Genomic DNA, 12,193 nt, shown 5'->3' on the forward strand with positions numbered 1-12,193 from the left:
TTTTTCACTCAACTAGTGTTTCATAGACTTCACAGTAATTATATAAACAGTGTTTCAAATCATGTGAACAAGTAAAAAACAAAGGATCTTTAATATCCACAAAAGGTAAAATACTGAGTTGTTTTATCCATTTAAGAATTATCTTAATATAAAAAGTTAGTAGCTTAGCAAACAATTTATTTTGTAGAAAAGGAAGTATTAGTTTCTCAACTGTGTCTGACTCTTTGTGACCCAGTGGACTATAACCTGCCAGGCTCCTCTGTCTATGAAATTCTCCAGGCAAGAACACCGGAGTGGGCTGACATTCCCTTTTTCAGAGGATCTTCCCTACCCAGGGATCGAACATGGGTTTCCTGCATTGCAGGTAGAGTCTTTATAGTCTGAGCCACCAGGGAAGCCCTGTAGAGGAGGGCTTTTTTGTAGAGGAGCTGGGAAGATACCTTTCAGACTTTTCCATTTCCTTCAATTTGGCTCCAGAGACTCTTGCTTTGAAATTGTTAACCATTATTTAGAAAAGATACTAATTTCCAAACCTTATTATTTCCTTGAGTGAAATGGTGGTTTTTACAACTCCTTTGTCTTAGGATTTCTCTCATAAAGTCGAACTTTTAAAAATTAAAAAAATAAAACAGAAACACCAAGTTCCATTGTTTGTCTAATGTATCCTTTTCTTCCACTTCTGCCTCATATTGTGTATTATTTGTTCAACATTTGGCTTTCTCCTATTATAGCATTACTGTCTACAGATCAATTTGTGATATTTCATGTGGTATTTCACCCTCACAAACTGTAGGCTTAAAATTGTAGCACTGGTGGATTAGATGAATTCAGAGGACTGTGAGTGATCAAAATTGTTTTCTTGAAGATTATATTTCATTGTAACTTGAAGGAGAGTAACATACCTTAGAATTTCCCATGAAGACTCTTCCTACCCACTACTTAGATTCCTCTGTCACATCTCTGAGCCTGTCCAGGCTGTGAGTCCAGTGTCATGGACTAAAAGAAGCAAAATTTTCTCCATTGGGTATTGTGCTTTAAGTCTTACTTAACACAATTTTCTAAAAAATATCTTGACCTTCAGCCTGCCTCAGAGTTAAGGCCTTCACCTTGTTTAACTCGATTACACGGCAGTCTTATCTTTTCTTCACAGTTCTGTATTTACCTACACATTTGGCACTATAGGCTTATCTGGTGGCTCAGAGGGTAAGGCATCTGTCTGCAATGCAGGAGATGTGGGTTTGATCCCTGGGTTGGGAAGATCCCCTGGAGAAGGAAACGACAGCCCACTCCAGTACTCTCACCTGGAAAATCCCATCGACGGAGGAGCCTGGTAGGCTGCAGTCAATGGGATCGCAAAGAGTCGGACACAACTGAGCGACTTCACTTTCACTTTCTTTCACTTTGGCATTATAATCTTTCAAAGGATAAGATTTACTGATGTGATGGTACAAAAAGCAAGCCTGTCTTAAAACGTACAATGTTGACTATATATTTTCTCACCATTTTTTTTTTAATAGATAAGAAACAACAAGAAAACTGCCATCTTAGTTAAAGAAGTAAACCCTAAAAAGAAGCTTTTCTTAGTTTATAGACCAAATACCGGGAAACAACTCAAATTAGAAATTTATGCTGATCTAAAAAAGAAATATAAGAAGGTATTTTTCCATTTGTACATGATGTTATATATGAATACTTTCTCATAATGTATTTAAAGTATGTTTATGTTTATATGTGAAATTTTTTTGTCAGTTTTCCTATTGGTTGCTGGAATATGGCTTTCAGGAAAAGTTTTAACTTTTAAAAAAGTCTTGTTAAATTAATATTTCAGTCTTAATGTTATCAACTATTAGGAAAATTATGATTATTTGAAGCAGCTTATGTTGTCAAAAAAAGGAAGCTTTAACAATGCTGACTACAAAAATTAGAATTTTTTAAGTGAAAGGAAGATGTACAAGACTAAAATACCTTCCCACCAACTCTTGCTTTTATTGTGAACTGCTATGTTTACATTTTGCAGTGATTTTGAGAAAAATAGTGAATGCCTGTTGTTTCTAACTTTACTATGTAATTATTTTGTTGTTAGCATTACCTTATATTACTGTTATTCCTAGCCATTTTCCACTTGAAAACAGTTTGTAATTGTTAGCTATTTGAAATATTCATTACATAGGGAAGCCCTCATGGGAGAGCTTTAGCATTCAGATGCAAGCAGTAGCAAGGGCCAAGTTCTCTATGCAGAGATTATTTTAAATTGACTTCAGAGGTCAAATTAGGCAACCAGTGTGTGTGTGTTTCAGTGGAATTTTCATCTTCTTTTCACAGGTAGTCTCAGACGATGCCGTGGTCCACTGGTTAGATCAGTATAATTCATCTGCAGATACTTGTACTCATGCTTATTGGTTAGTATTTTTGTTTTTCTCACCATTTATTCTGTTTGTCAAGGTTTAATTTAAATACTTCTTTACTCTTTGGCAGTCTGTCCCTGTAAGTACATCGGCAGTTACCAGTTGCTCATTGTTTCTTCAGGCAGGGGTACACAGTGGAAGTCTCTGACCACACACTGTTTACTTCTCCCCTTTGCTGTTCAAAGATGCTTCCTTACTTCCGACTGACTGTCGTCTGCCTGCAGGGACTTAATTATCATGCTTGGGGTTGAGACTTAGCTTTTTCTTTCTACATTTCTCTTCGTTTCCTTCCTTCCTTTTGTTCTTAAATTCCCCCCACCCTGCCAAAATTTTATTGGAGTCTCAAGTCAGTTTTATTTTTAAGGCTAAGTAATATCTAGGAAACCACAAAGATGCCTCAAGTACCTAACAGCAGTAGAAAACTTGACTGTTGAGCCCTGGAACTGATCCTGCTGTGCTGCTAGGCTAGCCAGAGGTGTTGTCAAGTCATTATGTTCATTTCATGGCATTGAAAATGGAATATCTTGGCCCACTTTATGAAAAGGGACTCAGGATATAGATGAATTTTAGCCAGGTTTTTATTTAGACACGTGTAAGTAGATAGCTTTGCTGTGATATAAGCAAGTTTTTGTTTTGTTTTGCTGAGGCCTTTTTCACTTACCTGATCTAGAACCATATATTTGTCCTTTAATACTGTAGAAATGACAGAATTATCTTATAAACTGGCATTAGTCCAGTAAACAAACATATTAAAATGACACATGCAGAATGGCTATCAAAACCAATATATCAGCCCTTTTATAGGGAGCCAGACCCCAGAAATAACTGTAATTTTAAAATCAGTAATGATACCTTAAATTGGACAGGATAATCCAATATGTGAAAAGAATTGCAGACTCTGAAACTGTCACTTAAGGTAAATGATAGGGCAGTTTCCATTTGAAATTCAGTAGGTGTGAGCCTGGTATGTGTGCATATTCATACACATATATATGTTTTTGTTTGTTTTTTTTTTGATCTGTCCTAGGCGTGGCAACTGCAAAAAAGCAAGCTTGGGATTAGTTTGTGAAATAGGTCTTCGTTGTCGCACATACTATGTATTATGTGGCTCAGTACTGAGTGTCTGGACAAAAGTTGAGGGTGTTCTTGCGTCTGTCAGTGGCACAAATGTGAAAATGCAGATAGTTCGCCTAAGAACAGAGGATGGACAGCGGATTGTAGGTGAGTCTTTTTTTTTTCTTTTGATTCGAGCTGTGAGAATAAAGAAAATCAGATCCTTGTTTTTCTTAATTTGCTTCATAACATCTTAGAATCTGTCTTTTCCAGTGGTGGGGTAAAGTTTCCTTTCTGTGATGTTCTTAAAAGGATGAACGGAAGTTGAGCTTTTGGATGTCTGTAGTTGGTTGTGGCTGAGGTTCTGATGTGCTTCTGCGCTGCCCGCAGCGCTCTGCTCCCTCCTTCCCTCCCTCTTGACCTCTGTGCGGGCTCTCTGGTATGAAGACGAGGGATTCTCTGACGTCTGTCTCTTTGTGTTCGGGCCACGTGAAACTATGGAACTCAAAGCCACTGTGCACAGAGGCTGGACTGAAGTTATGCAGGGAGCAAGGGAGACCAGGCTGGCTGCCCCCACAGTCCCTCCTTGACAGGCTTCACTTCGCAGCAGTCCACCCAGTTACTGTACTTGCCTTGTCACGTGCTCTGTTTCTTGTGCAACAACCTTTCTGTATATCATGGGTTGCCTGCGGGCCAGAGTCAGTCCATGAGCATTTTTTTGATCCTCAAGTATTTTTGGTTGCAGATTTCAGTTGAATTAGTTGCTACTTTTTAAAAGTCAAGGGAATGGATTTCTATCTTCTTTTATTTTTTTAAAAAAAGATTACACTACAGAGAAGCCTGGAGCATTGAGCCCCTGTTCCCACATGAGCGAAGTTCAGGTTCCCTTATACAGGATGTATACACTGTCCAGTTTGCTGACTTCCACACTCTTCCACTTAGAAGTTAGTGTTTCAGTGTGCATTTGAATTTGTAGCCACTATCTGGAGTCTCTTTGGTACATTAGTACATATCAAAGAAGGTGGTGCTTGCCTGCATTTCTAGACTGCAAAGATAGTGGCTAGGAAGATCCTGTATCTGGCTTTCTCCTGCTTTAGCAGGTAGGTGGTATTGCCCTAGACACGTGAATGTGCTCAGGCATTTGTGGGTAATACTGCTGAGGGATCAGGCTGCTTCTGAAGGGGCCAGTTCAGTTACTTAGTATTCATTTAGTTTGTGTATGGAATCTTGTTTATTTATTAACTTAGTATTATAACAAAAAAAAAATATTATAACATCATTTGGAATTTTCTGTGAAGCTGTAAACTACAGTATGAATTCTCCTGGATGCAACCTTTATAAATTGTTTTCTCCTTGCAGGTTTGATCATTCCTGCAAATTGTGTGTCTCCTCTTATAAATCTCCTTTCAACTTCAGACCAGTCTCAACAGCTTGCAGTCCAGCAGAAACAGCTCTGGCAGCAGCGTCACCCCCAGAGCATTGCCAGCTTGAGCAGCACATAAGAACAGACAGGTTTCAACATGGATGTATCTGAAATGCTGTTGAAGCATATCATTTGCATAAAAATCAGGGACAGTTTCCAAAGAATTATAATTTTTTTTTCAGTTGTGCTCTCTCTAGTTAATTTTCTTGGGAATAAGGACAAACCTGGAATAGATAGCAAAACTGAAAATCAGCAGTGCCGACTGGTACATCTGTCTTTCCTTGTGCTTTTCCCATGGTACTTACCGTATGCTTTTACTTTGGGTGAGCAGAGGGGTATGTGTGTGTATGTGTCAGTCTGTTTGTTTGTTTGTGAGTTTGTTAAAAGCTGCGAACCATAATTGGTTTAAAAATGCTTGGAACTTCCCAAACTGGCTTTACTTTTATGTTATACAGTGCTCAGGGTTAACGCAGTACATCCATGCCATTGCTGTGGGACTTATCCCCAGATGCATGTGTTTTGAGTCTATAAATAGAGAAAATATATATTGGTTTCTTTTCCCAACTTATTAAAACAATAGGTTTATTAAGGCATGAAATGAAAGGTTGCATATCATGCATTCAGGTTCTTTTCTAGTTTTTGTTCTGACAGTGCATGTCTTTGAAAGCATGCGTAAACAAGATTAACACAGAAGTCAAGTAACAGAGCGAAACATTTGTAGATGTACAGCATTGGTTATTGCATTTTTATAGTGTTTATACCTGGGTATTGCTTCAAACCCTGCAAAATCTCCTCCTCCCATTCTTCCTGCCCCAGGTTTCTTGTCAAGGTAATGAGTACACACATTTTTTTGGTGATAAAACTCTTAAAAGTTAATTTTAATGTATTAATAGCATTCCTAACGTGTGCTGCAAAAAAGGCTACAAGCCTGTTTTTTCTTAAAATTACATCTTTCTTAACTTAAAGATAGTTGTAGAAAGGAGTACGGATTGGCTTCTGTCTTGCAAGCAATCTTTTTTTTTTAACTTCATTATCTTAATTTGCTTTGTCACTCTTAAAAATGAAAACTTTGTACTTGAGTTGTAAACTAGACAATGAGGAAACACTTGAGGCTTCTGCTGTATGTTTATTTCTTGTTGTTATTGTTGTTACCCAGTAACTTGAATATTGTTTAACGTGTTGTAAGACATTGTAGAGTTTATCTCAAGCTGTTAAAAATGGTAATGTACAAATGTGAATAGACACTTATCTATAATATGGGTAAGTTTTGTTTTGCCTATAATAGATGTTTATAAAAACAAGTGAGGGGACAATTGGTCTTTTTGTTTCCTTTTTTTTTCCCCTTTACTTTTTTTGCTTGCACAGGTTGCACTATTAAGAAACTGAGATTGTATAAACCTGGTCAAAAGCTGCAAGATACCACAGTCTTGTAGATGTCAAATAAAAAGTTATTATACTAACCCGAAGTGGACTCTTGTTTAGGCCCTCACCACCTGCAGAAGTAGCCTGTGATGGAAACGCTGCAGAGCTCGGCGTGTTGCTCAACATTCCAGGTAGCCTTAGATTTTGGCTTCAAACCCACCCCACAGAATCAGAGTGGTGTTGAGGAAGGGGTGAAATAATAGTGCTTTCAAATGTTTTGCAAGTTGAACCGTTTGCCTTCTTCTTGCAGGATCTGGTGAGATATGTGTTCAGTGATGGGTAAGCTAGCGCTGTCATCCTCTCGTGTTTTTACAAGCCTGAGTTTAGTTAGGTCACGTTCACCATAAGTTTTCTTTCTTTGGATGTATTTATTCTTGATGCCTAAAAGAACAAATTGAGAATAATTTCGGTTCTTTGGCATATTTTGCCCAGTGGATGCAACTTTTATCCTCAGTCTATCCTTATATCTCAGGCAGTGATCCATGTGAATATCAACCAGTGTCCCTTGTTAGGGCCACTAGACCAGCTGGCAGCCAAGAGCAGAGTTGTCCACCTGCACCAAAACTTCCCACTTAGTTCTGTTTTTAAATCAGGAGCCTAGTCTGCTTCCATCAGCACCCCAAGGGAGATAGAGCTGTGGAGAGGAAGCCTAACCAGCCTGTTGCCTCCAGTGAGACAGAATGGCAGGGTTGTGGAAGAGAGACTCTCATAGGCTTGGCCCAACTTTGCTTTTTTTGTGTGTGCGGGCATCTTTTTTTTTTTAAGCAGGTTATGGTTTTTTCCAAGCAGCTTCAGTATGAGGATTCTTTAACATGAAATTAGTTGACCCTCACAATTCACGATGTAATGTTTGCTCTTGGAATAGCTATCTTATTACAGAGGGGGATGTGTATGTCCTGTTCTTTATAGAACAGCTTTGTTTTGCATTTTTAAAAAAGGTCCAGAAATAAGTCCTATGAAAACGCTGAGAGTAGACCTCGGAAAGGCAGCCATGTAAACGGATGGGGCGCTGAGGTGCCGGCTGCCCACGCTCACGGTGGTGGGGTGTGCACGTGAGCCCTCGGAGCCTCTGCCCATGCTCCTCTCTGGAGGTGAACATACGACCTTTACACTGTGCCCTTATCCAAGTCAGCAAGTTTTAGGTTGGTCAACATGGGGAAACCCAGCATTCAACGTCCTCCTCTGTCAAAAAAAAAATCAAGTCTCAAACGAGAGCTAACTTCTGTAAAACAGGTCTTGTATTTCAGGATCTGAATGCCATGTCTGAACCCAAGGACCTTGTTGAACCGTATGTGAGTCCATTTGGCCTCTAATGCCTTTTCTCCCTTTTTAGCAATATGGCTCTGAGCACAAAGATCTGGTTATGAATCATGTTCGTGTTTTCAGAGTTTACAGTACCGATTGTGCTGAAAACCACTTTCCCAGTCCAGAGCTGCTCAGATGGTATTGGGGGAGGTTAGTGTTCCCCTGATCTAGCATCCTCCATACCACAAGGTCTCTAGCTGCAGTTTAGTGGGATTATCCAGATATGTATCAATGATACAAATTCCTAAAAGTATTAATAAGGTATTTTTAAACACAACTTGATGAAAAAGTAAATATCTTAAGCAGTTTTCCCTTTCTGCTGCTAAAGCAGCATCCAAAGCATTGTAGGAGTGTGTGTATGTATATATATTTATTCCAATCCAGTTAGCACTTCAGAAACCTTTTTGAGTTGCAACAGTAAAACCTTTTAGTTTTATCTTGCTTCATCTGTAAAGGTAAAAGTTCTAGATTATCAAACTCCAGGGAAATATTAGTATTTTAGAGGCATAATTTTCTGGCTGTACCCCCGGGACATTCATTTGCTAATCTCCATGTGATGCTATCAGAACAACTTCTAACAGGGATGACAAGCAAGGGTACCAGGACAGCACTTAGAGTTGTATAATGGGACCCTTTCCCTCATTCCCCTCCACTTTCCAAGGAGGGGGAAGAAAGGCGATAGATTAGAAATGGTTGATGGATGTCAATTGATGAAAGTAGGAACAGAGGAAAAGTATTTTTCCCTTGGGTCCTTTTCTTGAAAAGATGTTAAGAGGAAAGTCCCTACCCAGTTACTCTCTTAAAAAAAACGTACCTGAATGACATTCGACAGTTTCTACGAATGGTGTTACATAGAGTCTCTGTGAAACTGGTACCCAGCTAACAGACGTTTGGTGAATGCAGGCATCCCAGTGGTAGTGGCATTGGTTGACTATCCTTCCTATATCTGAGGTCTCCTTGGCTAACACCACACCCAGGTGCGTGCACTGTGCATGCCTTGCTCTGGAATATGCAGTAGGCAGTCCATGTTGTGGCTACAGCTGCGAGCAAAAACCATTTGTAAAAAGTCCTTGTTGGATACCAATTGTCTAATACGAGGCAGTGCGTTTTAAGGGCATATACGTGAAGGAAACACATTTAGATACCTGCAGCTCTAGCTAGCTAGTAATTTTTTTCTGAGTACTTGAGGTGAAATCCAAAACCCACCTTCTAATCTTACGCTGTACTTATATATATGTACATAATGTGTATATATAGAAATGTTGAGTTCTTTTGAATTCTGAATGTAAATATTTCTTGTAAATTGGGACCCCACCCACTTGTTTGTCTCTTTTCCCTCCTCCAATTCTATTTATTCTTTTCTTGGTTTCCCATAGGGGGCTTCTTATAATATTTTTTTTTTCTTTTTTGCTCTAGAAACGTATGAAAAACTTTAGTTGAATTTGTCACGTATTTTAGAATTCAGCTTTGCATCTTTACTATAGAATTCCTGTGTCTGTTTCGTGTTAATATTTTTCAACATGCCTGATTTATGTTTTGCATTTTTATTACAAATTTTTTACTGTGTGCAATGCATTGTATTGGGGGAATGTACTTGAGTGCAATTTCTGATACTGTCATTATATGACTAGTTATGCTCATTTATGTTGCTCTTTGGAAGCTATAGTGAGCCTGTTTTCACCTGAAAAAATTTCTTCCCAAGACTTCCTTTAAGCTCCTCTAACTTCTTCAGTGCATTTGGGATTAACCTCAACTCTTCAGTAAACCTGACTTGTTTCTACCCTTGCAGTTTTTCAGGCCTGCACCACACCCTTCATCCTTGTGGCTTTCCAGCCGAGAGGAAAATCTTGTAGATCTGAACAGTGATGTATGGGCTGCTGCTGCTGCAAATTTTCTGTTTGTTAAAGAAGTTGATCTGTCCTTTCAGCCTTCAAATAATAATCAAAAACTTACTTTCCAGTGAGCATGGGTGATCTGCTTCTGTCCCACCAGTTAAGGGGCGGAGACAGGCCCGGTACGTGCTGGTGTCCGTACTGGCAGGTTAGAGAACGTACTTCCAGGGACAGTTGTCCTCCTGAGTAGAGCAGCACAACTGCTCGTGCAGGCTCCCGTGAGCCTCTGGCTCAAGGGCCGATGCTGTGTGTTACCTGTGGAGGGGACAGGCTGGTGGGATCCCTTGAGCTGTCCCACCACCAGCGAGCTGTTGAGTTGATCTTGACTAGATGGGCTGTAAACCTAGGAGCTGAGAGGGCTGGAGGCACTCTTAACGATTGGATTAGTGTTGCCTGGAGGGCCCACCCAGGAGTGGCTCACAGACGTGGTGGGAATCATTGCCACCACTGTGGTAACAGGCAAACACTGTGTTTCTGTCTGCAGGTTTTGCACTTTTAAGAAAATATTCCTCCGTAACTTTCAGCAAAGACACCATGAGCATTTCTGGGGCGTTTCATTCATGTACACGTTTCATTCGTTGCTCTGAGCTTGGTAGACTTTTAGAGGTTGTCTGTATTTAGGTGAGTCTTAGGAACCTAGTGTGTCTTGAAAGAGGGCCTGTCAGAGGTGAGCTCCTCTATCAGAGGCTTTCCTTCTCTGACTCCCAGGAAGCAGTTGAACCACACGGTTTGCAGCAGCAGCCGTCAGGCTGAGGCCACACCCTTGTAGTGCAGAGTCGAGCAAGGGGTGCCGCCTGGGACATAGGCTGTCTTCCGTACTTGCAGGTCAGGCCTCCTTGGGGCTGAGGGTCAGTCCGCAGGCTCCTTAGTGAGAACTCCCTGGCTTTTCCACCCATCCCCCTGTCCTGAGGGCCTTTCTTGCTATGACAGTATTTGTGGCACTGAAGAGGGTAAAGAAGCTTGAGCCTTCTTTCTGACTTCCACTTTGCGGGGCAGATAGCTTGTATTTTCTACGTAGCACATTGCAGTCTTGCTGCCATCAGAAAAAAAAAAATCATCCTGTTCATGGTTTATACTGAATTTGCAAACTACTGATATTATTTTTCAATAACCACTTGTATCTACCATCAACCATGAGAGGTGGGAAGAGGTACGCTGTATCTCTGCAATAAAACTTTTGCCAGGTTCTACCTCCCGCTGAGCAAAGGATACTTTTGTACTTAGGCATAGATCTTCCTCCTTTACTAATCTGACATGGTGCACCTTGAGACAACATGTGATGGAATCCAAAGACAATTTGAAACAAAGGTGGATGTAAAACTCCTTCAGTTGTTTCTGTTGTGTTCTTTTTTACAATCTCTCTTTTTATATTGCTACTCTGTTTTGAATGTCCGTCAGTGTATGAAGGGTACGCACTGTTCTGATGATACTGCACTGCTTCTTCAGCCTTCTGTGGTGATACAGAACCAAGTGTCCAGAAACAATTGTTCTAACCATTTTGATTTGTAACTTAAAAAATTGGCTCTCATGCAATAAAAAAATGTATTGGCTGCATTTAGCGAGGTTTATGCCCTTGCAAGTAAAAACGATCAACCATGAAGCGTAACAAAATTCTGTATTTAGTTTTTTGTTGTTGTGTTTTCTGATTTTTGTTTCTCTCTCTCTCTTTTTTTTTTTTTCTTTTTTTGTAAGATTCTTAAATAAATTAAACTGGCTAATATGCTGCTTTTATCTGTGTGTTTTCTTTGACTGGGCTCTTGAATACCTATTTCAGCTGTGTCAGGGCTCACCACGCTGACCTAGAGCGCTTCTTTCCATTGGGGGCTTGGACTTTTTATTGGCTTTATATTTAAAAAGAATTCTAGAAGAGTTCTTACGATGAGGATAAAAAGCAGCCCAGTGCTTGTTAGAGCAAAAAAAATGGCTGCACCGCTGTAGAGCTTCAGTGAGTTGGCACTGGGTGCCTGGGCCAGGGGGCTCAGATCACAGGTGTCCTCTGCAAGGTGCCGCAGTGTTGGAGGACTTGGGACTATGAGGCTTGCTATTGAAAATTCATTCCTGCTGCTGCACAGCCATCCAATCCATGAGTCTGAGATTGGAGCTCTGCTGATGAAAAGCAAAACGGAAACTACTGCAGGCAGCTTAGCGTGTGCCAGTCACTGTGGGTGCTTCCCATAGTCCTCAGTCCTCTGCTGGTTCTCAGATGAAAAGCTTTTCTAAGGCTTGTGGAATTGGTGCCTGTATTTCATATTTCTTCACTAAGTATTTGATAAGCCACTGCTGTGTGTCTAGCATCGGGTCGCATGGCTCTCTTTGGTAGGGATTCTTCATGGGTAGTTATTCTCATGTCAGAGACAGCAAATAAGCGATTAGGTTAAGGTTCTGGTGGTCATGGGAGCTAGGAAGGAAACAGGAATGCCAGGTAAGGGGGTTGTGGTAAAGTGGGGAGGAGGTGAGCCACTATCCACTGGCACCAGACTGCTTCGTGGGGCCTGCGGTGGACAGAGAGAGGGAGGGTGGTGAGCCCTGGGGCTCTTGGATGGCGAAGTAATGGTTGGCCGAGAGATCCAGTCAGACCCTTGCACTGGGCTCGGGAAACCAGAGAATTTGGGAGTGAACAGGAGAGAAGATACTGCAGGACACCCAGAGTGGTAAGTAGATCCCTGTGTCATGTGTGTGTGTGTGTGTGTGTG

At 40.6% G+C, this 12,193-nt stretch overlaps 1 protein-coding gene across 4 annotated transcripts in view; it reads left to right on the top strand.

The window, feature by feature from the left end:
- SBNO1 (strawberry notch homolog 1) overlaps positions 1 to 11,220 on the top strand; it is a 57,436-nt gene extending 46,216 nt beyond the window's left edge. For all 4 annotated transcript variants that reach the window (XM_061384612.1, XM_061384611.1, XM_061384613.1 and 1 more), the window contains 4 exons: positions 1,518 to 1,655; positions 2,323 to 2,399; positions 3,433 to 3,626; positions 4,818 to 11,220. In XM_061384612.1, the coding sequence (XP_061240596.1) occupies positions 1,518 to 1,655; positions 2,323 to 2,399; positions 3,433 to 3,626; positions 4,818 to 4,960 (552 nt within the window). In that variant the 3' untranslated portion in view covers positions 4,961 to 11,220. The remainder of the gene's footprint in view (positions 1 to 1,517; positions 1,656 to 2,322; positions 2,400 to 3,432; positions 3,627 to 4,817) is intronic.
- Positions 11,221 to 12,193: the final 973 nt, after the last annotated feature.

The sequence above is a fragment of the Bos javanicus genome, chromosome 17 (genome assembly GCF_032452875.1).
Source record: "Bos javanicus breed banteng chromosome 17, ARS-OSU_banteng_1.0, whole genome shotgun sequence".
In the NCBI taxonomy this organism is placed as follows: domain Eukaryota; kingdom Metazoa; phylum Chordata; class Mammalia; order Artiodactyla; family Bovidae; genus Bos; species Bos javanicus.